This window comes from Saccoglossus kowalevskii, chromosome 9 (genome assembly GCF_978046115.1).
Source record: "Saccoglossus kowalevskii chromosome 9, keSacKowa6.1, whole genome shotgun sequence".
NCBI lineage: Eukaryota > Metazoa > Hemichordata > Enteropneusta > Harrimaniidae > Saccoglossus > Saccoglossus kowalevskii.
In genome coordinates, this window is record NC_140649.1 from 7,825,216 (window position 1) to 7,853,075 (window position 27,860).

A 27,860-nucleotide genomic window follows, 5' to 3' on the forward strand; every position below is an offset into this window, starting at 1 on the left:
TGTGCCATCAGGATATAAATAATCTTTTCACATTCTCAAATCAAAATCATTTAAAATTTCAAACAGATGATAAGTAATTTTTCAGATATGTTTATTTCCTTCCACGCATCATGAGGCAAACAAAGAGGAAACAGAATACATAATGAATACAATTTATTATACAACATATATTTTATAGATCAAAAAAAATTAAAACTATCAAATATATCTGCAAGAAAAACACTATGAATGACTTATTTAAAAAAAAAAAAAACTTTTACAAATCTTAAATTTGATATACTGTGCATTTTTACCTACTGAAAACAAGCGTTGGAATTTTTTAGATTTTTTTTTTTTTAAATACAGTCTTTATAATTGGCAATTATCCAATGGTGGGCGGCACAAGTCTGGTTCATAATATTCACTTATGTTTGGGCCAGGATAATAGTGCGGATGCAGCACAGACTAAGTATGAATTTGTTTTTTAATAGATTTATGATCATAATTTATGAAGCTATGTTTTCTTGGAGAAGTTTTGGTATTTTTTAATCCTGCAGAAGAACCTTTGTTAAACAATGTTGATTGAAAATAAAGAATTCATCACTTTTTAGATTCAAATCGAGTTGATGAGAAAAAAAATATTCACAGAATTTTTCTGTAAAAAGTAAACAATGACTATGGCAGTGAAGAGCAAAGAACTATGTAAATTAGCCAGTTTGTTATATCTGACTGTTATTATCTAAAAAAAATTATAAATATACAATTATCTTTCAGTTATTTTTATGTACAATTAAAAGTGCTCCAGAAATTGTAACTAGATTATACTACATGAATATGTTCTTCTTGTGTAAAAATAACAAGCAACTATAAACTTCTTGGTTTATCAATTGAATATCAAGTTTGAAAGAAAAAGACACTTATGTATTTCAAAGAATAAGAAGTAGACATATGTATGTAAACCAATTTTGGAACACCAACTTTGTTCACTTGGAAATAAAAAATATTCAAAACTAACAAGTGTAACTTTATACAAACTATTGGCACATAAGCAATATTTAGGAGGTAGGTTTGTTTCAAATGGAGCATGATAATGTATATAATAATTTAAGGTGCAGATTTTTGATGGTGTACAGCACAGCTCAGCTCAGAGACACATGTAAACAACTTGAGTACATATTAAAATATTTTAAGAAATGTTTTACTAGAATACATACAAGCAAGCTTGTTCACAGTAATAAAACCTATTAACACATTGCCAGCCTGAAAGTCTTCACAGACAGTCAACATGAATAGTAAAAAAAAACAGCGTCAACAGGTAGTGTATATTGGTGGTCTTTCTCTTACTATATCCGACATAAACATGTATAGTATTTTTAAAGACTGTAATAATTATAACTGGGATTTAATCTCACTATTTTGGTATATCGGACATAATTACAGAGCTTATAGATTTCACAGATTAGCTGGGATATACATGTACTGTGAGGATTCAGCAAATTTTATTAGTCAGCAAAAATAGCGAAGTAAAAATCCAGTAAAAATGTTATGTTTAAAATATGCTGTTTGATAACAACCAATCAGGAGATGTGTTACAAACTAGTTTGTTTTCATAAGATCTTCTCTGATTGGTTATATTCAAAGTAAAGAACCCATCCAATCAATTAAGAAGAGGGAAGCCTAATTTGGGAGAAAAGTGAAATGTTTTTACAAACGGTTAGTAATTTTCAGTTATTTGCAAGAAACGGGATATCATAACTGTTTTGTTTGGTAAGTTATTCATAATATAAACCATACACAACAGCAATAGAAAACAAAGATGCATTAGCATATGATCCTGAAGCATAATTATCTTTATCCGTATCCCAAACACAACGGCTTCCCATCATAATATCCTGGTTCTTTTTCTCACCAATACTCACAGTACAAACAATCTAGGATAGAAAAAGGGATGAATACATCATTAATTACTTATTTGCATACAAATTGATCAGTGACATCTACAAGTTATTTAATCCTTTACCAAGTGAAAAGTTGAAAAAAATCATCCCTGAAGAGCATAGTACTCAGAAATTTGTTTAAAGCACATTCTGGAAAATGTTATTTCGTATTTTTCTATAAAAAATGTTTTTGACGTATTTATTATTATATTCCACATTTATAAGTAATTTTAAATTCCACACACAAATATGTGCAATATATTGCTTAAATATGAACAGCTTTTAAATACTATGATAGGAAAAGAAGTATCTTTTGTGTAAATATCACGTGGTCCAGGACTACCCCTTTTTTTTCGAAAGCTGTAGCTGTAGTATTTGCGATATTGCCTATTGTGAATTTCAAGTTGTGTATTGTATTGATTTTCTATGGGAAGAGGGGTCATCAATACACAGTTATATTACTTTAGGTATCCATGTTACCTGTGAAATTTTACAACCCAGTGACTATTGAATCTACTCATCTTACTTCCTACCGCAGATGTGGTAAGAATGCACATCCAGTAGAAGGAGAACCTAGAAAATGGGAAACTGCAACCCTCAATAACAATTTAATTGGTATCATGTCACAATGGCCAAATATCAATGACACCCACGCTAAAATGAACATGATAGCTAAAGCAAACAAGCAGCCTCTCGGCTGAGATAGCTCCACTGTTAGCAATGCACATTTCAATTAAAGAACAGAAAATATCATTAGAAAATGAACAAGCCGGTAGGCTGGTTGGCGATCCGCTCCGCTCAAAAACAAGCAACATGTTTTTTGGCTGTTTCCATGGTGACATAAACGTGAAGCTGACGTCGGTTTATAACTAATACGAAGTTCGCAAACACCATTCAGTCTTTAGAAGTCACTTAGTTTAGTACTAGGACCACAGTTACTCTCTCCTAGTAGAGTGACTGTGCTAGGACGTATTCTGCTGTTACATTTATTATTTCCAACCGTTTTGCGATAGCATTTTTTAGAATGAAGCGTTTCCCGTAAATGCTGGAAAGCGAAATAATGAAATAACGAAATGGTAAATATTTACCTAAATTGCAGTGTGTTGACCTTCATAACAATATACTTCATAATAATAATAATAACTTTATTACACTACTATGCCATCAGAGGGCGCAGTATGGTAAATAAAATACAAATCATAAGAAAAAATACAGTAGCTAGACTATAAGATAAAATTTAAAATAAAAGATGTTAAAAGCTTAATAGGAAAAACAAATTAAGGATAGTTACAGGATTCTCCCAATGTAGAGGTGATAGCTATCATATACCTGATTTCTGTTTTGCCTTATTTAGAAACTTTGCCAGGGGTATGAAGCACGTCATTATTTTAATGAAATTATCTGTTTTATTTAGTTTATTTTTAATTCCTATTTCCTGAAACAGCTCCCCTCTTTCTTTATTAAGAAATTCACAATTTAGGATAAAATGTTGTTCGTCCTCAACTGAATTTGTATTACATTTTTTACAAAATCGCTCATCCGCAGGAATTTTTGGTCGTTGTTGTCTGCCTCTTTCAATTTCTAAATTATGATCACTAAGCCTAAATTTACTCACAATTCTCCGAAGGCTGAAGTTTGTTATTTCGGTCAGGTAAGTTTCTATTTTCAAAAACGATTTAAACAATTTATATGTTCTCATTTTATTGCCATGTTTACCATTTTTACTGTGAGGAGAATTTAAGCTTTCTTTCCATAATTTTTCATAATCTTTTGTGAGTTTTATTTTAACAACATTTGAGATTTGATCAATGTTATTTACTTTATGGTTTAATTTTATTGTTTCAAAGTCATTGTGGCCCATTATATTTTCAATATGTTTTATCCAACTAGAATTATTCTTAACTGCTTCATCGAGAGCACATTTAAGTATATGGTTATCAGGTAGGGTATTTAGCCTGAACCAATATTTAGTTGCTAATGTTGACGCCTTAATTCTTATTGGCGTTCTGCCAAGTTCTCCTTTAATACCGATTACTGATGTAGTTTTACTTACACCAAGTATGAAACGATAAAATTGATTACAGGTGTGTTCAAGATCATTGTCATCTTTTAATAAATCACATGCCCAGATTTCTGCCCCGTACATTAAAATTGGTGAGATTAGTTGGTCAAATAACTTTAAACACAGTGAAGGGGACACCATTTTGTGATTTAATATGGTTTGTCGTATAGAGAATAAAGCTTTCATTGCTTTGTTTTTTAACATTAATAAATTTGATTTAAATTTTCCATTTGGTGTGAATATAGTGCCTAAATAACAGAATTCACCCACTGCTGTAATATTTTGGTTATTAATTGAGAAATTTTGATTTTTAAGAATTCTGTTGCCAGTATTAAAAACCATCACTTTTGTTTTCTTTACGTTTACTACAAGGCTCCATTTTTCACAATAGTTGGCTAGTTTATTTAAACAATTTTGTAGACCTTCGGGAGTCTTAGACACCAATAATAAATCATCTGCATATTGGATACAATTTATATGTTTTTTACCAATCGAGACTGGGTCATCATCCTTTTTACCAAATAAATCGGGTAGGTCATTCAGAAATATATTAAATAGTGTTGGAGAAATATTGCATCCTTGCTTAACACCACAAGTAGACTTAAAATCATTTGATACACCATTAGGTAATTTTACTTTGTAGTTTAAACCTGTATACATTGACTTCACAATATTATAAAAATTTCCATTGACCCCTAAGTTTTGCAATTTAAGAAATAATGCATCTCTCCAAACATGATTGAATGCCTTTCTGAAATCTATAAAACAACTGTACAAACGTTTTTGTTTACTGACATTTTCTTTAGTGTATAATGTTTTATTTACTATTGTTTTTAGTAGAAAAATTGCGTCAGTTGTTCTTCTCTGTTTTCTAAATCCAAATTGTAGTTCATTTAATAATTTATTGCTTTCTAAATAGGATGTCAGTCTGTTATTCATAATACTAGTAAATAGTTTTGATAAGCAACTTGATAACGCAAAACACTAGTCACAGTGAGTAATTTAAATATACGACTCCTAATCGAAAAATGTGACCACAGTCCAGAATTTCAGACGGATATTAATAAGCAACCTAAGAGCATATCAGAAGCATTTACTCTAAAATATAAAAAAAGAACTGCAGTCAAAAGTCAAGAATGCCAGCAAATAAAGGACTCTGTCCCACAATCCTTTGTGCGCGTTATTACGGACACGCGCAAAAAACTGTATCACGCTTGTCAAATCTGGGTCAAATATACAGTACGCTACTATTTTGCCACAGATTGTTTAGTAGTGGAGTGTTCAGTGACCATTGAATTAGCCCGTGATTCATATTTTATGTGTATTAATTTATTCATCAATTTTCGTGACTGACAGTACTGCCCAAATTTTAGTCAAAAAACGCAACTGGTGAAACGGAAGAGCATCGCCAGGCGATGGACGCAGGGCTCTTTGGCAACGACCGCATAGAGGTCAAAATACGCGTTCTATTTTTACGCGTTAAATTTGGCTCTTCCCTTTCGCCCCCTCCGGAATGTTCTACTTTTGCAGCCTAATAGCAGGTTTTTCGAAAAACGTCTAAAAAACACAAGAATTAGTAGAAATGTTCCTGTTTTGGGCGGATTATTGATAGAGAATGATGTCTTTATAACAAAAATGCTGAAAAACCGTGAGTTGTTGCCTTAGTTATTTTTTTATTGGCAAAAAACTTCGAACTCGGCAAATTTGATTGCACAACTTCCCTTTATCATATACACCCAGCGACACCGATGCCACCTGACTGTGTACAAAACTGGTAGGAGGTAATACATTTGGGGCGAAAGTATTCAAAAATCAGTTTTTGGATGTTGCAATGGCAGTGGTGGGCCAGGATTTTTTTCCAATTAGTGACAGCACGACCTGCCTGTGAAGTATGAACAAAACCAGCCGAGCCGTTGCTGGTGAAAAGTTACCCCAACTTTGGGGTCAAATTTCTCGGTAATGAAAACAGATATCAAAAATTCAAATGGTAACTTTGTGCCCACACTCAAGCTGAGTAGAATGAGCTATGTTTGAAGTGTTTTATCCCAAATTTGTAGGAGGAGATACATTTGGCGCGAAGCTATCCAAAAATCAGTTTTTTGGCTGTTGCTATGGCAACGGTGGGGCAAAAAAAATTTCCAGATTTTTCCTTATAACTAGGGTTAAGGTGTGACCAACCTGCCAAGTTTGAACGAAATCGGCCAAGCCAAAAAAATCACAGAAGAAATAATACGTGAACACTGGAACACTGGAAATGTACACACACAGACACACACACACACACACACACACACAAAACGACAAAAGTGATTATAAGGGCAATCCTAGCGAAGCGGATCACCAACAATATGCATAGTATCAATGCATTCAAGAATTCAAAAATATCATGTTTCACCATAAATGATTGTGGTTTTTAACAAGAAGAAAATATCACTTTTTACCAAAAATGACAAAAATTTTCACCAAAATTGGAAAATTAAAGATATCGTCATGAAATGAACAAATTTGAGAATGGTCCACATGTAGTACCTATATATGTAATATCAAAGCAATTGGACTTGCGGTTTTTAACAAGAAGTCGAAAATAACACTTTTTACCAAAAATGACAAAAATATTAACCAAAATTAGAGAATTGAAGATATCATCATGAGATGAACAAATTTGAGAGTGGTCCACATGTAGTACCTATATATGTAATATCAAAGCAATTGGACTTGCAGTTCTTAACAAGAAGTTGAAAATATCACATTTTACCAAAAATGCCAAAAATATTCATCAAAATTAGAGAATTGAAGATGTCATCATGAAATGAACAAATTTGAGAGTGGTCCATATGTAGTACCTATATATGTAATATCAAAGCAATTGGACTTGCGGTTTTTAACAAGAAGTTGAAAATATCACTTTTTACAAAAAAAGACAAAAATATTCACCAAAATTAGAGAATTAAAGATATATTATTACAAAATGAACAAATCTGAGAGAGGTCCACATGTAGTATCTATATATATGTAATATCAAAGCAATTGGACTTGCGGTTTTTAACAAGAAGTCGAAAATATCACTTTTTACCAAAAATGACAAAATATTCGCCAAAATTAGAGAATTTCAGATATGATCATGAAATGAACAAATCTGAGAGACGTCTACCCAAGCTATATATACACCAAGTATCAAAGCATTCAGGCTTGTAGTTTTCAAGAAGAAGTCAAATAAGTAAAACATTGACACGGACGACGGACGCAGGATGCCGGACGACAGACGACGACGGACAATCACTCATATGATAAGCTCCGCTCGACAAAGTCGACAGCGGAGCTAAAAAAACAATTTAATTTGATTCAATCAGTTATTAGAGTTATTGCGCTCACAAGAAAAGTTCACTACAACAACAACGATTACAATGACGATGATGGCAAACGACTGACTTTCTCTTCATTCTATTATTCTATTCGGCAAAGCCGGAAAAAAGCCATACACAGTCAACCAGTGATATGTTATCTTACCTTGAATCTATCATAATGCAATGCTTTTATCCTGAGTTTAATTTCTTGGGAGATAGATTTACTAAGTTCTGCACACTTCTCCGCATTGTAAGTTTCATGAGATAACTTCTCTTCTAATACTGTCTGGATTAGTGGTTGAATTTTATCACTAACAAACCTGCAATATACAAGTCAAATATATACAGTGAGAACTGTCAGCAAATGGGAAGTCTGTGTAAACTGTACACTGTTTTCCTAGTCTTGATCTTTTCCATAGACTAGCTTGTTTGAAAGACTTCTATCAGAATGAATATTTTTTTCTGTTTAACTTTGTTGATCAGTGCATTACATTAGATAATGTTCAATGTGGATCATGTTTTAGTTTTATTGAAAAATTGTTCATGCCAATTTTCAGTGCTGTTATATTATTTATAGTTATTTTTAGCTAGCTTATACTGGAAATATATATTTTGACATATAATTTTGTTTATTAGCAGGATGTCTTACTTGATGAATTGTTGCAGAAGCCATTGACTCTCATCAATTTCCACATCCTGGAACTGTGAGTTATCACCAATGCACACTTCCCTAGGCAATCCCGTATTTTAGTGAATTTATTCATTGTATTTTTCTGTGCTTCGTTTCGTGTAATTATTTTGTGAGGTATTAAAGCCAGGAGCTTTAACTTTATATTCTGGTGTATGTGTATTTCACTTCCAGTACTATTGTCTTGTCTAATCCATTCTAGCAGTGAAAGAACCCCCTGTCCAGTGTGAGATCTGTGAGTGCCCCTCTCAATAGCAATAAGCAGGCCTTACACATGACAGCGTAACACTATTTAAAAGGCAAGCATGGATATGCCAACAAAAATGATATTCCATGACAATTTTGTGAAAGTAATGTTATCTATATGTATATACATGTATATATACTAATCAAACTGTATATACTAATCAAACAAGACACACCCCGATACTGTATTTGTTCTATTGGAAACGTATTTCCAATAGAAGTGCATATAAACCAACAATTCTTTTGGCGAGAACAAATATGGTTGGATGTGTAATCAAGAACAACAGCAGCAAACAACATTATATACTAGTACATATCTTTGTGTATGAAAGAATGTTTCATTCAAATATGTCATAAAGCATGTACACAAAGCATATCAAATACACATAACCAAAACACTTACTTCTTAGTGGGTTCCATACGATATGAATTTTCTAAATTAGTCCGGGATTTTCTTGTAGTGTGTAAACTTCCATAGTGACTTGGTTCACAACTTAACGTCACATAGCTGGAGCCTGTCGCCTGTGGTTTACGACTTAAATCAAACAGACTGGAGGTATTTCTGTCCAAATTAGCTCCTGCAACATTCTTCGCATAGGTAGCTGCAAGACTCATAATTCTGTTTTCACCACAGTTATGTGAGAAATTGAATAATCTAAGTACTGTATTTCAAATATTTCAATTTCGAAGTCTGGTAAACATCAGCTTAACATCTCTGCTGTTTGCATGATATTTAGTACTGCAGATATGAACCATTAAGAATTCAATACCTACAGGAAATAAAAACAATTGGTTTTGATAATGTCAACAGTGAATATTATAATGACATCATTAACTGATAGAGTTTCTGAAATGAACACATCTCAATTAATGGTATATATATAATTCATGTCATCTTCAACAAAATACAGTGAATAATTTAATACATGAAAAACATATTAAGATCAGATAAAGTAGAGGCCAAATTATTAAATTAAATTAACTGTATATAAAACAATGTCTCTCTTAATAATGTTGACCTTGACTTCAATTACTGAGGATCTAGTACTAGGTGAATAATTGATTTATATAAACATACTGTAGTTGTTCTATTGGCAATGTATGTGTTTATTTTAAATTATAGTGGTGTGGTTAGGGTCAAATATCATATTTTAATGATTAAGCTTACATGAAACTGTTGGTTTACAAGCACTTATTTTGGAGGTGCATGCTTATAACAGAGCAAATACAGTGCAATAATTTTTTTTTTTAAAGCATGTGTGAGATATATTATGTTGGATTATTGACATACAGCCAAATGTTAAATCTGTAATAAATAAATACATTTTTATTCCTAGTTTACATTTGAGATGGGAACACACATCGTTATGTGTATACTGATCAAGCCATTTCAATTTGATTAGGCATCACACTTAATGATCATTCATATTGACACTATAATGATGTTGTTGTAGCAAGCGTTGATGGCTTCTTCAGCATAGAGAATAACAAACTCATCTGGTATTTGTCACCACACAACGCAGATAGTTAGTAAATTTTAAAATCATATTCATCTGCAATTAAGTTATTATTATTATTTTTATGAGTATCGAAAACATTTTAAAGTATATTATAGTAAGTTTTAGTTGCTATGGTTACATGTGCGTGATATATACTCTTAATTTGGTATGTGGTTAATAATTGTGTTCACTTTGAATACATGCAGTTCAAACACATCCTTTTTTCTGAGCTTCAATTTTGTATCAAACATCATTATTTTTTATAACAATTATCGATTTCTGTAAAATACTTTATTTTTGCTTGGAATTAATTTTCGCTATTTTTGCTGAAGGAATGATTCAGTGAAAATAGAATTTAGTGAATATACCTTTTTTCCTATATTTTACATTCAACTCGTCAAAAATCGGTGAAAATAAATTCCATACAAAACACCCCAAAAGTCTGTTTAGCGAAAATTTATTCCAGCTAAAATAAAGTATTTTACAGTAGATTAAATATCTTTTCAGTTGTATACTGTCAACTTTAACAAGAAAGCTAAAGCATCATACAACTATATTTTCCTGATTATACTAAATATACTGAGAGTCTTTTCCTGTCACAATATTCAAACTAACTGATTTATGGATTGATAAGGTTTGCCATTTGGAGTTACATAGTCTGAAGAATTGTCTTTATCTTCCCAAATATAAAATAGTGAAAATGATTCATATATATTTAATAAAAATAGGATATATATAAACAGGACAAACTAAATGCCAGTTTTCAAAAAAAAAAATATTTTAGCTCAAATGACACAACATAGTTTTATGTATTATAAATTGTAATATAATAATAATTTTATTCAACACGAAAATCTACTACAGAGAGTAATTTTATTGTTGTAAAACAAAAACAGAAATAATACTTCACACAACTACATGTAGTATCACAAATAGCATATAATTATAGAACAAGGAAAAAACATAAGCTAATGTTATTGTTTAGGACAAAGCTAAACTGAAGTTCAATTTACTCCACTAAAATCACAGATAAAACATTGAATAAATGTAACTAAGTATGGAAGAATAAACATGAAAACTAGTATAAGAATAGAACTACTGAGCCACTATATATGCCATTGCATTTAAACTGCCTGCAGACTTATTTGATGGAGTTGCTATGTTGTATAGCATACACTATGTTGTATACACATGTATTCACATATCAGTTCAATTTGATTCATGATTATTCTCAAAAGTCGCTGAAACTTAAGTCTTAAGAGCCCAGCGAATGCAATCTCAAAAGGCTGCAATGTTCTAAATTCACAGGTCAATTTAAGTTCAGGTGAAATGTTAAATAAAATGCATGTATGTATGTTGATTAAACCTCAAAGCAGATTATGTCAAATGACTCATTGAAAAGTTATTAACTATGATACAAGGAGTGGAAACCCAAGACCATGACAACAATGAACAGCTCAATAAAGCACTTCCTTGAAAAGGACGTATTTTGATGGCTAGAATCGATTTAATTAGTTTCTCATGTCAATATAAACAAATCTATTCAGCACTACCATTGAATAGATTGAAGTATTATAATAAAATCTAGGTAATGGTTTGAAAAAACATGATTGACGGAAATTAATTTTCAATAGTTCATTAAAACAGGATTGCTTATACATTATACTTTACCACCACACTATCCTTATAGTGGACAAAGTAATCTTAGGTTACCATGGTGTTCTCGTATATAATTTCACAATACCGGTATTAAACTACAATTTCTGAGATTTCAATAATAAAATTCAAGCCAACTTTAAAATGAAAAGTGATTTGGAAATAAAATATGTTGGTAAAACTGTAAACGCAATGATTTTTTTTTCCAATTAATAAATATAATGTCTGATAGTGGCCCCCTATTTCTAAAAAGCAATACTATTTTTATATGTGAATTTTATATATGTCTGCATGGTTAAAAAAAGTCGTATTTGTATGTGAAGAATCATTTAATCCTTCTGCAAGTTTGTGCACATGTGAAAAAAATAAATATTTATATTTAATTGAAAAATTTAACCCTTTGTGCAATATTTAGAAATTCAGACATGGCTGGAAGGGCAATTTATTTTTGACTGTTTTATTTCATGGTAAAGTAAACACTGGTATGTCAGAATCCATGCCAATCTGTCTCTATAACACAATATATATTGATTAACATTTTTTAAGATTTTGTATCTACGAACTTCCCGGTCATTGATTTTAAAGAATATAAATTGTTATGCATATTATTTTCACGGGTAGCATTGATTATCAGTACAGTTACTAAAAAGTTTCAACATTCAATAATTTAAACCAGTTTATTATGTAGCAAACATAATATGAGGATGAACATGGAAATATCTGAATTGTAACATTTATCCTACACAAACATGTCAAAGAAGATAAGGATCACCTCACGAATATTTTTTTTTTCACATCACTGTTTTTAGTTTTAGCACACAAAAAATATGTGAGAGGTGCTTCATTGGTATTTTGGTTTTAACCTTTTTACCACCAGTACCCTCTCTTCATCACAAATTCACAAAATACCAGTAGTCTAGTTGATATTCTACACTTTCCTTTAGAACTAGAACAAAAATAGCCAACTTTTTTTAGTCAAAACTGAAAATTGACCCAAATTTTTCCAGTTGGCTCCAAAATTAGGGTTCATTTCCAGAAATATTGAAGAAAAAAGTGCAAAAAATATCAGTGAGAAAATCCGGTGGTGAAAAGGTTAAATCATGCATTTGTTTGTTTTGTTTTTACTTAAACATAAACACGGTTTTCATTTCACACTGGCACTGGTCAATGATACATGTACACCCTATGATTATGTGAATTAGTGAGCGTATAAATCTTGAGTTGTAGCCTCCAGGCATTTCTTTCACATGCGATTATTTTGGAAATAAACATTATATGTAAGCATTAATTTAATACACACTTTATTGCTCAATAAATTCTCTATTTCTCACCTATCCACAAAAAAGTACATGATTGTACAAATTACATGTATGTAGAAGTGAATACTTTAACCTTTTCATCACCAGACGTTCTCGAGTAAAATTGTACTCACTTTTTTCTTATATTCTTCAATATTTCTTGAAAAGTACCCTAATTGTGGGGCCAACTGACAACATTTGGGTCAATTTTCAGTAGTTACTCAAAATATTTGGCTATTTTTGTCCCAATCTTTTCAAAAAAAGGACTATTTTGTGAATTTGTGATGAAAAGAAGGAACTGGTGGTGAAAAGGTTAACTTGAGTGCCCACGTCAACTTCAGGCACCATCCACAAAACAGTTTATTTTATAGTCTGCTCTATTTCACACAAACATTGCTTCAGAAACTGGAAGCAATGTCATATTTTGTCTGTCTGTTCTAAAACTGGGATTGTATTCAGTGAGAATTACAGAAAATATGAAAAATTTACCCAAATTTGAGTGGGAACAAATTTGGCTCACAAAAGATTAATCACCGTAAATTCCTTATTTGGTATCTGAATGTAAATAATAATTTTGTTAAAAAACAACAAAAATGGCAGCAAAAAATATCAGGGAAATGTATAATGTTGTACAACAGTAGAAATATATTATAAAATAGCACAGTAACACATCAAACTGAAAATAAAAACAATTCATAGTGTTACACCTCATATATTTTACTGGAATACAATGTTTTGAAATAAAGGAAGAAACATGGAGATAGTATTTGTGTTCATCACAAACACAGAAAGATATACAGCTAAAGCAATATGGAGTCGGTGATGACTACATATTGGTTGGTATATTAAGACTTGATTAGAATTGCAGTATCAGACTCATTGACATCGAGCAAATTTAATAAGGTAAAAAAGTAAAGCTAAGCAATGAAGGGAAAGATATATACCTGTATTAATCAGCATACACTGTAACTAAGCAATTCACTGTCACAACAAATCTACGTCAGATATCAACTACTGCAAAATAATGAAAATTAGAATAGTACTGATTTTATTATGGTATCTTTTGAAAACAATATCATGATATAAGAATCTGCTGAAAAACAAGTTAGTTACCGTCACTGTTTACATGAGTCGTTGATAGCTACTACGGGTACAGCATCTACAGCAGTGTTAGATTCTCTTCTCAATTTGAGTAGAAATAAAGAAAATAACGAAAAGGGTTAAAAGTGTAAATACAGAAACCAATTTGCCATCTGAAGAATCTTATAAGACTGCTGCTGTAGTTGCTTGATTTGATATAAATACTAACAAATTGGGTCAATAGAGTGGTTCTGATATTCATGTATTTCGGTTGATTTCATCAGGTTGCCATGGTTTCATCCATTAAAACGGAAATTGCATAGAGATTAAAAATTCCCCTGAACATGATTTGGATGAAATGAACGTAAATGTCAAGAATATTCAGATCACTTTTATATATTTATTTATAATTAACTACTCAATCTGCAACGACATGTTGCGTTGCCATGGATACTGACAGAACTCATCGCTGAATAAGGAAACTATAGGGAAAGAGATACTGACGACATTTCTATAGCAGCTCAATCATTGTTCTTTTTCTTCTAAGATATATGAGCAAAATTAAATTAAATTACTTAAATTGGTGTAGGAATAAGAATTAGGATTTAATACACTGTACACATGTTCATTTACAAAAACAATATCATTTCCTGAAGACAGAAAATCAAAACCCTGAGAAAATAAATCCCTCTACAATAGTACTACCGATACTAAGCTAAGCAATTTCTGTTATTCAAGTTATTCACACATTATTGTCTCTATTCTTAATATTCCTACATATTATTTTTTTCAGATCTCTACATGTAGCAAGTATAATGCATCAACAATTATGACAAACATATTAGAGAACTCAATCAAACCATGTTAGAAAAATATCACAAAAAATTATTTCTTTCTCATGGAGTAGAAAACTACAAACCTTATGATGATATAGTACAAGTGTATTATAAAAAAGAAGTTTCACTAGCAAACCGAGAAAACCACTTCAGTCGTCAACGCATCACGATTAGATAGCTTATCCGAACAATGCTATGAAGTCATCGTTTCCATGCCACTGAGAAAAACATCATTTCAGACACATTTTCCATTAAATAATTAAAAGCAAACATTTTTGTTTCCTTTATAAGAAGATAACAAATATTTAATGATTGATGAGCATATTCAACTAATGAACATTAGCCGACAGTTTTTCAGTTTTGTTATATCTGTGTATTTTTGTAAATTTCAAGAACACAATACCAGTATAGCAGCAAATTCATCTATATGTAATAAGTTATTTTTTGTTCCGAGAACTGCTAGTGTTATTTGATTACAACTGCAGTAGATAACTGACAAGTTTAATATTTCAAAACTCAAACCTAATTCCATAGAAAATCAATATGCTAAAAGCAAACACTGTTATTATATCAAACACGAAATCTTACTGGTAATAAACATCAGTCTCTACTGTGACTTGTATGAACATCCATCATGAAAGCCTTTAGATACATGTACTGTCTTGTTTTTTTTGTTGTTTTTTTTTCAAATTAATAATTCACCATAATCAAAATAACTAACTTGAATTATTTATGTTTTGTAGGATGATTTTTATGACATCAAAGAACATCAAGTGTTGTTCTATATTTAGCAGTGTACTGTGCAGATCATCTGCATTTTCAATGTCAATGCCATGGATACACAGTTATAAACACTCAAATTACCTAGTCATTTCCATCCACATGTACCAAAAACTAAGTCAGTAGTTACTGGGAAAATAGCCAGATATCTGATACAGTGCTATACCAATAGCTCACGATGCATTGAGCTTAAAACAGTATTTTTGCAGCACAAGTCGATCAAGTGTCAACTACCAGTGATTGTTCTAGTTGCTTAGCAACAAACACAAACTTGGAGCATTTAAACAGTGTGATGAGGGTAATATTTGGTGAATTGTGGACAATGAACGAGTAAAATACTGGAATCTCATTTTAGATTAATTAATGAGATCTCTTCAGAGTTAAGAAAAAAAATGTACTGAAACAATATTAGAGATTAAACTTACAAGCATATATACCATTAGGTATATATACAAGTGGTATTACAGAAACAGCCATTTCTGATTACCAGTACTTAAAATAATACAACAGCTGGATTCTGACAACCACCCTCAAAACATGGAACATGTACTGCATAAGAGTGATTTTTATTCCCTAGTGAATTCTTGCAGGAAAGACATGATGCTAATAGTTGTAAGAGTCAACTGATGGTATCAATATAATGGCCTATAGGACATACACAGTGAAGGATCTATTGTGCTTTCATCACCATGGCAACACATGTTTTGTTGGAAAATATGAATAGCGCACATCATATTTCAAAAATAAATTTAGCTCATCTCAATCATGTATCTTTGCCAATTATTGTTTAAATTTCACTGTGTACATGCATACTACAATACTGATCTGTAGAAGGGCATTGATTATTTGACCTTGAAATTCAATATTATATTTATCCGAATATCACTGTCAAAATCATTCACTGATTTTTAATTTTATTATACACATAATATTTTACACAAATTATAATCCACGTTTCTCAATTATGCAATTGTTTAATGTTAATTAGTGTTGATTTTTGTATCAATTTGGAATTTGAAAGTTTTATAAATATTATATATTTATTTTATATATAGTTATATTTCAGTGAATCAAAAGATGACTCGCAACATAAAATACAGAGAAGCTAATTTATTATTTGAAGTTTTATATATATTTTATATATAGTTATATTTTAGTGAAATAAATGACAACTCGCAACGTAAAATACAGAGAAGCTAATTTATTAATGTGAAACTATTTTTTTTAAACAGTGTTGATTTTAATTTTTTTGTTAACTCTGTGAATCTCAAATTAACGATAGAACAACTCAATTGTTTAGTGGTCCAGGAGAGACACTTTAGCAAAATAAAATAGATAGTGGCTGACTGCCATATTTCTGCCTACAGCAATGTATTAAACAGATTATGGTATACCATATATGTAAGAACAAATCAAAATCACTGAAGTCACAATTGTTGTCTCTGAAATACAGTATTTACTTAGTCACCTTGATATGCGTTTAATTGCACCAGACAGATCTACCACTGTAGGTATAATTGCACCAGACAGATCTACCACTGTAGGTATAATTGCACCAGACAGATCTACCACTGTAGGTATAATTGCACCAGACAGATCTACCACTGTAGGTATAATTGCACCAGACAGATCTACCACTGTAGGTATAATTGCACCAGACAGATCTACCACTGTAGGTATAATTGCACCAGACAGATCTACCACTGTAGGTATAATTGCACCAGACAGATCTACCACTGTAGGTATAATTGCACCAGACAGATCTACCACTGTAGGTATAATTGCACCAGACAGATCTACCACTGTAGGTATAATTGCACCAGACAGATCTACCACTGTAGGTATAATTGCACCAGACAGATCTACCACTGTAGGTATAATTGCACCAGACAGATCTACCACTGTAGGTATAATTGCACCAGACAGATCTACCACTGTAGGTATAATTGCACCAGACAGATCTACCACTGTAGGTATAATTGCACCAGACAGATCTACCACTGTAGGTATAATTGCACCAGACAGATCTACCACTGTAGGTATAATTGCACCAGACAGATCTACCACTGTAGGTATAATTGTTTCAAAATTCTATTGCAAACAATTATTCAGCAGTGACTGAATTATTTTTCTATTTAAATACAGGGATACAAAAATTATTATTGATTATCCAACTTAATAAAAAGGACTTTGGCTCACAGCTGTGTACGATTAATTTTACACACGTTTAGTCATTCTTAAATTGAAAAGCACTTATTTGCAACTGTTTTTTTTCTCTATACTGACTAAGCGTATCACAAAATGTAACAATGTTTTTCAGTGACACAATGTGGAACTGCATTCCTGCTGTGAGCAATTTTGATTTTTAAAGAATTTCAATGATTAAGTGAAACCTCATTGTCACCTTGACATGTCTCGGCAATTGATTACTGTCCTAAACTCTATTGAGGCTTGCACGTTTGTTAATATTAACTTGTATATTTTTTTAAACAGGAATTCAAATGGGCGCAAATAAAATAAAATTGATGTTTCTGATATTGATTATTGAAATAAAAATACTGTGGAATACTTTATTTTCGCTGGAATTAATTTTCACTGAAAAGGCTTTTTGGGCGTTTTGCTTAGAATTTATTTTCACTGATTTTTGATGAGTTTAATAGGAAATATAGGAAAAAAAATACATTCGCTGGATTTTATTTTCACGGAATCATGTCTTCAGCGAAAATAGCGAAAATAAATTCCAAGCGAAAATAAAGTATTCTACAGTACTGGGAATGGTAGATGAGGTTTTTATTTGTTTTTTTATTTTTTTCATTTTATTTTTTATTAATAATTTAAAAGTTTTTATTTATAGTTTAAAATTTACACATCAAATATGTCATCTAAAGGTATTGTTCTTGATAGATCTTTTTCATACTGACAGCTATTCATAAGTTCACTACATAGTACTTAAAGGGGCACCTTCCAGTTAAGATTAATTTTACAACAAATTTACTTTCTGGATTAAAATAACAATGGATAACAAAAGATAGATTAACATAATTGTAAACAACATAAACAATAGTGTCCCATGATTCTTTGGTGCAATCCATGGGATTGAGCGGTTTCCCTTTAAGAAAGTGAATTAAACCAAAACAACATGATCAAGCTAATTTCCATGGAAAAATATGCATAAAATAAAAATTTATTTATTTTATTTTGCTGAACACAAGCCATAATAATTTCGTGATAGTTGTAAATACATGTATCATTCGCCTCAGGATGTCAAAATGTACAACAAAACACAAATAAACTTGGTAAAAACAGTAAATTGAGGGATCAGTCACTTTTCAACAGAAAAACATAAAAGAACATTTTAAATAAAATAACAACACATGTAGCATTTGCGCAATTGGAATCAACAATCCAAGTAATCCAATTTATTTAAAATAACTAAAACCAGTGACCATGCAGTAATGTTATTGGCGATACATATCCGATTGATGTTTTCATTATTCTCTTTATTCAATTAGTGTAAATGGAAAACATGATTTATTGAAAATCAAAACATATTATCGTAATACGAATGGAGTCACAAATATTCAGGAATTGATTGCAACGTTAAAAGTATATTGTAATCAGAAAGCTGTATACACCAGACGTGGGTCTCTTTTTTGAGCTAAAGTATCTTATATCTGGAATGGGATCTCAACAATTTCATCAATTATGACGAAAATTACAAATATACACATATTTAAAAATCATTGAAAAAAAAAAAACTTTGTTTAAATCATAATAAACCAGAATCTGGGAAGGGGCATCCAATTACTGGGTTACTGGTATAGGTTATTCAATTTCACGTTTTTGTCTGGAACGACTGGCATAGGGAGCCAAGGAAAGATGGGTAATGGTAGTAGAATGAGAGAACTAGAAATAGTATAAAATAAAAATGTAAATAATAAAATAGTGATGAGAAAACTATGACTTTTATATCTGTACATAACTTGGGACGTTACTGGCATACACCAACACTAAATAGAGAAACAAAGTGTGACTTTACTCAATCCTACAAAACAAACGGAAATCAAAATATTAGATTCTTTTACAAATATCCAAACAAGCAGACGTTGTCAAAATTAATCCAAATCAGTACAATTTACATAATCCTTGAATCCTTACTACAAATTTTTGACTTCTACGTGTCTTATTTGCAAAGCAACGTTTTTAAAGTGACCTGAAGTGTTCCAATACAATAGTCAAATTCAAACTTGTAGTAGGGCTAAAAAATAAATTGCGTTACGATAGCATTTAAACACAGATTATAATTATCGTTGCCTTCAGCGGCAACATTTAATACTTTGTGCTACATAACAAACTGTGGATACAGTGTGATAAATGGAAAAATAAATAAAAATCAAAGAAAGCTTAGAAAGAACTCCCATGTGCTGAGAGTATTGGAGACACATTAAATATAATTCGAAATTACTTAGCTGAAAACTAATTATGCAAATCAGAAAATTAATATGACCAGATTTGAGTGTAAAACTAATGAGGTCTGCGCAATGTAACAGAAAATCTATGTCTCCAAGTTTAATTGAAATGTGATTAGAACCAAAAAATTATGAATTATTATGCTTATTAGGGAATTAATATGAACAGATTTTTACCCCAAACTAATTAGGTTTGTACATTGTCCTAGAGCATCTTTGTACTAAGTTTCATTGAAATGGAATAATTAGCACCGCGAAAACTCCAAAATTTCGACCCCTCTAAAAATTTGACCGCCTATTTATTTGCCGGGTTTCGGTGTTTTATTTACCTCCAAATTTTCGACTCCACTAAAAATTGCCGACTCATTCTTATTCGAAAATTGCGACCAGTTTTAGTTTTCCCCCAAACGAAAAAAAAACCGATGTGAGCGTTCAAACGGGACCTTCCTCAAAGGCATGAATCCGGGTTTCTGATTGACTGAGAGATTTTTATTTTATTGGTAACGAAAATATATTCTAAATAAACGAAGTTTCAAATAAAAACGAACACAAAAATCTCGGCATGCTGCGTTTCTGAATTGTTGATTATTACTGTACTCAGTAGTGATTATAATAATGTACACAAAATAAATTTGTTGAATGGTTATGAAATACAAATAAAAGTCAACTTAGTTTCATCGTAAGCGAATGATTCCGGTCTCGTATAAACGTTTGATGCTGTAGGATATCCGCCATGTTCTCTTAGGTCAAATAGGTCAAATCGCTAATTAACCAATCAAAAAGCTGGATGATGCGAAAACGGCATGATTTTTTTTAAATAAAAAAATTAGTTGTTTTTAAAAAATAAACTGGTCATCTGAAGAATAATTTAACATTGTTCACAGTGATAACAGCTCATTCTCGAAAGGAAGCTTACCCGCTCACGCTAGTCACGATAAAAATCATACACGTGTACTCTTGAATAGACAGACGTCAATGACTACGGTAAAACTTAGACTCTATTTTAGCCGGCAGGATTGATTGAAATGTCCGAAAAATGACGCCAAAATACACCTTAAAAGTCCCATTTTATTTTCTTAAATCCCATTATATTTTTTAATCCAAGGGCGAATTTACGGCAGAATTTGGTCCCTCAAATCACCGGTACGGTGCTCAAATAAGGGACACGTGAGCTTTGATTCTAACCGGATACATTGCACTGGGTCGGGGAGATCATTTGCTAAACTTCCATGTATCTTTTGTCCAATGGGTACCTGTACTTCGAACATTCGCAAGTTTTCCTAGGTAGTGCGAGACAGCTTTGTCTTTTGACCTATTAGTTTTGTGCTGACCTCTTCTCCGCGTCTTGATGTTTTGTTTTGCTTGTCATAATACTCACTGATTGATGACTTTGTTTAGATTTTGAGTTACAACTCGGCCACGACCTTTGCTTTTACCGTGAAACATGAGGAAGTTTACGTCAATTGACGGACATTGCATTTTTTAAAAACTAATGAAGCACACTGTCTATCATCCCCATTTTTTTTTGCTGATTTCTATTCTGAAAAATTCGACCGTCCGAAAATGCACCTTAATTTTGACTCTAAAAACACGTCACATTTCTAACACAAATTATTTAAAACCAGTCGAAATTTTGGAGTTTTTACGGTACTTTAGATATCAGTGTGAAAGCTTAAAATTGGTTAATTATGCAAATTAGGTAATTAATATGTACAGATTTTAACCCACAATTATTCAGGTCTGTCTATTGTCCTACAGCATCCATGTACATTCATTGATATGTGATGTATAGTACCTGAGATATCAGTGTGAAAGTTGGTTAATTATGCAAATTAGGTGATTAATATGCACAAATATTTACCGGAAACTAATTGGGTCTGCATAATTCTAGATTCATTGAAATATGATGATTAGTACTTTAGATATCAGTAGAAAAGCTGAAAATTAATTATGCAAATTAGGTAATTAATATGCACAATTATTTACCCTAAAACTAATCAGGTCTCTGCATAGTCCTAAAGGATCTATGTACCAAGTTTCATTGAAATGCGATGATTAGTACTTGAGATACCCGTGGAAAAGCTGAAAATTAACTAATTATGCAAATTAGGTGATTAATATGCACAAATATTTATCGAAAACAATCAATCTCTGCATAGTCCTTGAGTATGTAAGTACCAAGTTTCATTGAAATGTAATGCTAACTACTTATATCAAATGCTGAAAATTAATTAATTATGCAAATTAGGTAATTAATATGTACTGATATTACCATAAAAACTATCAGGTCTGTGCAGTGTCGTATGACATCTATGTACCAAGTTTCATTGAAATGTGATGATTAGTACTTGAGATATCAGTGGAAAAACCGAAAATTGACTAATCATTATGCAAATTAGGTAATTAGTATCCACGGATTATTACCAAAAACTAATCAAAACCTAGCATTAGTTCAGAGCATCTATGTACCAAGTTTCATCAAAATCCAATGAGTGGTTGTTTAGATATCAGTGGAACAGTCATGGAACCACTAAAAAATAGCTAATTATCATGCAAATTAGGTAATTAATATGCACGGATTTTTACCAAAAATTAATCAAATCTGCGCATATGTTCAGAGCATCTATGTACCAAGTTTCATCAAAATCCAATGAGTGGTTCTTTAGATATCAGTGGAACAGTCATAGAACAGCTAAAAATTAGCTAATTATCATGCAAATTAGGTAATTAACGAGCATGGATTTTTACCAAAACCTAATCAAATCTGCGCATTGGCCCAGAGCATCTATGCACCAAGTTTCATCAAAAACCGATGTATGGTTCTTGAGATAGCAGTGGAACAGTCGGACACACATACACATACACACACACACACACACATACACACATACACACATACACACATACAGACACACTAACTGCAAAGACTCCCATTTTGTGCTTCGCACATGGGAGTCAATTACAGAACAATTTTTAATGATGTTTACAGTAAAGTCATCCCAATTTGGCCAAAATACAGAATCAGAAATTCAATTTCATTCAATTCTTATTGATATTTCTATGTTTTTGTCACATATTTTTTTCATGTTTGGTCAAAAAGTTAGGCAATTAAAACAATATGCAGATTGGGGTTTATCATATTTTTTTTAGCGTTTAAAGTATTGAATTAATTTAGGTAAATAGTTAAATTTTATTTCTGGTCTCATTATACTATCACCCATCTTTCCTGGGTCCACTGTGGTACACAGTGTCATTATAGCAAGTAACCCCTCTCTTCGAGAGACATCTGACTGTTATTGCACAAATAACCAAGATTAAAAATATTGTCCACGTCAAATAAAAGTTGCCATAAAACATACACAATTGATGGAAAGGTTATGCCGCCGACTAATTGTAGATATATGCATGCAACGCTGAACACAGCCTCACAGGTCCGTGACGATATCATGTTGACCAGACCACAGCTGACGCCTAGTACAAGGACGGGGTCAAGAAACGATCATTAAACCAAGACAGTAAACATTACTATGACTACGTTTTTGTAGCTAGCCCGGTTTCTCTTCTTCAGAAAATACACTCACCTCCAATCTATATCGCCATTCAATAAATACGGCCGATGGTGAAAAAGATGATCTTCATTCCAGCTCCAGATATTTTGATCTGCCTGCGCTGCCTTTTGTCGTTCACTTAATTCACAGTCCACGTGACCGAGCTGCCTTGCCGTGATTGGCTGTGATCTTGCTACTCGGCAATATTTATAAGGTCATGACATTTCCATCGTGTTTGTTTTCAGGAAACAGATTTAAAGCGTATCCATGCTAATGCGAATATTACGATGCATGTCATTTTTATTGCCAAGTTGAATTTTATATTGCCGTCACAATATTTTTTTTATTTTGAGAGTCAAAATAGTTTTTTTTAAATAAAGAGCACAGGAGATCAAGTTTGTTATTTTTCCTATTCATTAATTATTATCTATTTATTTATGTCTATTTGACATCGTTCCACAGTATAAAACATTTCTATATATTGAATTTGGGGTACGTACATATATAGTTTTAACCGAAATATTTAAATGAACACCAGAGGGCGCTATAGCTTCGCCTAGCTTGTAAACATTTGTAAAAACAGATTTGCTTGTTTGGCTCGTAATTTATATTCACATGTGTGCTTATCAGGTGTATATGAATTTTAGATTTAAAGTTAATTGATCTGGTGAATGGTTGCCTCAAATATACATAAATAAAGCGGGCCCGGAAAAAAAATTAAAGGGCGGTGGTCGTCGCGCAGCGTCCTGATTGATATGAAACTCGTAGCGACGTACACAACATGTGTAAAATACATTGTTTATTTACGTGAAATACGAACACGCGCTGCGCGACGACCGCCGCCCTTTAATTTCACATGTATTAGGCGCTGCTTTAATTCAAAACAACACTAATAACATTGTACCGAAGAGGGCGCTACTGTTTGAACTAAATTCCGCATTTGACAAGACTTCTGCAAAAGGTGCCAAATATGCTGCCAAATAGAACACAATATTGTTGGTAGATTACCATGGAGCACCTCTCTCATTGCAAAAATCGGTTTTGCAGCATTCAAGGTACCGCCATGCAATCGTGTTTCAGATTACATTCGTAGGTTAACAGTGTGACCAATTCTCCCATGCAAATGCTGTACTACGGCGGGTCATTAGAAAAATGTTATTTTCTACTTCTTGAAAACTACTATGCCCATTGCTTTGATATCACTTAGCAGTGCGCATTTCGCAGAGTTAAATCTGCTGATTTGCTGCCTTCTTTGTAGTCCAATTGGCTTTGGTAGCTGCACGTTAATGAAAGGTCACATGTTGTAATTAAAATAACATTTGGATAGCCTGAAAAGTTGCATGCAATGTTGTCAAATTTGTGTGGAAAGTTTGCAAAATTGCATGCGATGCGGTGAGGCAAGGCTACACAGATGCGTGAAAAGTTGGTTAAGTGACATTGAACGTCTGAAGAGATACTGATACAGGTGAAGTTGGCAAAGTTACAAGGGAAACCTGCCAACTTGTGTAAAAAAAGTTATGTGCAACACCTCTAATGCTACGTGGTAAAGTTGCGTGCAATATTGGTAAAATTACATGAACAGTCCGTATTGAAAAGTCTGTTGAGTCAAATTTTAAGTCTGAAAATAATTATACACCTCCCTCGTCTTTGGGACGAATAGAACGAATTAACCTTGTTTTCTTGGTGAATTGTGATTTGAAATAGACAGCGTCTGTGATTTTTATGTCACTCAGAATTCACCAATCTTTAATATAGACTAGTCCGAAAAGTTAAGTTTCAAGCGCGGCGATTTTAAGTATAAACACAGTCACTCTAGGATACAGGGACTGTGGTATCAAGTACTCTTGTTGTAATGTTGTAGTGCGCTCTAATTTCAGTGTTTAGTGTTATTTTCTACCGTATTACCCCGGGCACGCGCCCCACCTGGGCAAGCGCCCACCCCCACCCCCTGTTTTCACAAAAGTTACATGTTGGGGACATCCTCGGTTAAACGCCCAGGGTGATTTTTAGCCAAGAACGGGGTCAACAATAAAGTTTTATTTGTCAAAAACGAACGCGTTTGATTTATTTAAATAGTGTGTTTGTTACGGTAGTTCTCTTTTTGGAGTGTGTGGTGGCCCTGAAAAGGGCCGTTTTGTTTGTGTTTTTACGTAAAAACTCATTGGAACTTAACGACGTAAGATGAACCACGCAGCATGTGGCGCACACGTTCTGCTTTCTCTTCATTCACGATGAATCCAATACTACAATAATCCATACATTGGTGAGTGGTTTGAAGCACTTAGCTTTGGTTTCAAAACGCAGCACTTCGCTGACTGTGAATTCATAACGGGAGCAAAAGTCAGCTGGCAAACTTAACGCGTAAAAATAGAACGCGTATTTTGACCTCCACGTGGCCAACCAATGGCTGGACACGGATACTGTACGTTTGCGGTCTTTGCCAAAAAGCCCCGCGTCCATGGCGATGCTCTTCCGTTTCACCCCCTCCGGAATGTTCTACTTTCGCAGCCTAATCGCAGGTTTTTCGAAAAACGTCGAAAAAACACAAGAATTAGTAGAAATGTTCCTATTTTGGGCGGATTATTGATAGAGAATAATGTCTTTATTACAAAAATGCTGAAAAACCGTGAGTTTAGTTATTTTTTTATCGGCGAAAAACTGCGAACTCGGCAAATTTGGTTGCACAACTTCCCTCTATCATACACCCAGCGACACCGATGCCAGCTGACTGTGAACGGGAGCTAGCACTTTTGAGACATCACGTAGTAAACTTTCTACTTTCTTTCCATCCTTCATCACAGCTATGGCATTACGGTCATGTGGATTATTTTTCTGTCGTTGAAGAAAAAACATTTTGCCGACCTCAAGCCCATTACGATAACCATAATGAGGCATGCCGACGATGGGAACTTGTTGCATCATAATTTTGTCTTGTGTGTGGGTGCGTGAATAAATCATGTTAATAAGGTCGACCAGAGTTTATTTTCAGTCTGTTTTTTATGTATCGCCATTTGTATATGTTTATGTATTCACAATAGTTTGTAAACATTTCACATCAGTAATAAAAGTTTTTTTTTTGTTTCATAACCCTGTTTGCTATTCTTCAGTAATTACGATGCGATGTATCAATACACGCGTGAACAAAATTATGCTAATGAGGTCATCGCCATCTTGGATTACAAGCGGTAGTTTTTCCCGGCCGTTTCGACTTGCACTGATCACGGTTACTAAAAAAGCTGACATAAAACAAGTTTTATTCTTGAAATTCGACCCTGTGTCTTAGTGTTCCCACAGTTCTTGACAGAGTGCTCACGTTTATTGAAACCTCGCATAAATCAAGAAATAAGTATGTGTACAAAGTGTACGAAAGCATTCCTTTATTTGACCTTATCATACGATCACAAAAGTAACTTTTTAAAATCTTTTTGGGGGTGGTCCTCCGGTAAGCGCCCACCCCCAAGTTTTCCCGATTTTGTATGTTCAGGCCCCTGGACGCGTGCCCGGGGTAATACGGTAATGGCAATTAAACTACTAAAAAAATTGGCCATCAAAAGTCTGAAAAGTTACATGCAAATGTGGTCAAGTTACGTCGAATGTATATCGTTGCGTGCAAAATGGGTAAAATGATCTTGAAAGTCTGTAAAGTTGCTGCTAAGTTGGTAAAGCTACGAAAAAGTGCAACTTGAAATGCAGATAAAGTAGATAGGCAGGCCATTTGCTAGAAAAATTAGGCCTTATTTCCTGTCAAAGTTTTCTCTTCGGATTTTATGCCAGGAAGCATGTTAGAATGTATTAAACCTTGGGGCATGTTTGGCTTTGGGGCATGTTGAACATTTTCTAAAAATTCAAGATGGCGGCCCAGTTTTTAAAATGGCGGCCTTTTAAATACATAATTGCTATACTGTGGAGATATTGTCATTATAATTGTGCTATTTGGGGGGGGGGGCTATATATTTTCGCTATACTTTGGAGATATTACATTATAATTATACTATTTTTTTTTCTATCAAAGTTTTCTTTTCGGATTTTATGCCAGGAAGCATATTAGAATGTATTAAAACTTGGGGCATGTTGAAAAATGTCCAAAAATTCAAGATGGCGAACCTGTTTCAAAATGGCGGACTTTTTAATATATTTAATATATTTGCTATACTGTGGTGATATTATCATTATAATTATACTAATTTTTTTTCTATCAAAGTTTACTCTTCAGATTTTATACCAGGAAGCTTAGGGCATGTTGAACATTTTCCAAAAAATCAAGATGGCGGCCCAGTTTTTATATGGGAAGTTGCGTGCAATGTTGACAATGTTACATTAGAAGTCTGGAAAGTCGCATGCCAAGTTGACAATGTTGCATTGGAAGTATGGAAAGTTGCGTGAAAAGTTGACAATGTTACATTGGAAGTGTGTAAAGTTGCGTGCAAAGTTGGCAATG

General features: G+C 32.7%; 1 protein-coding gene across 1 annotated transcript; it reads right to left on the reverse strand.

Annotated features, from left to right (window-relative positions):
• Positions 1-1,366: 1,366 nt before the first annotated feature.
• On the reverse strand, positions 1,367-23,567 carry LOC100375714 (dynein light chain Tctex-type 5-B-like). The gene is made up of 5 exons (XM_078008414.1): positions 23,456-23,567; positions 13,654-13,723; positions 8,660-9,026; positions 7,486-7,642; positions 1,367-1,910 (listed from the first exon to the last, which is right to left on the reverse strand). Exons 3-5 carry the CDS (start codon positions 8,869-8,871, stop codon positions 1,752-1,754), a joined length of 528 nt encoding a protein of 175 aa, XP_077864540.1. The 5' UTR covers positions 8,872-9,026; positions 13,654-13,723; positions 23,456-23,567; the 3' UTR covers positions 1,367-1,751.
• Between the last annotated feature and the right edge of the window lie 4,293 nt (positions 23,568-27,860).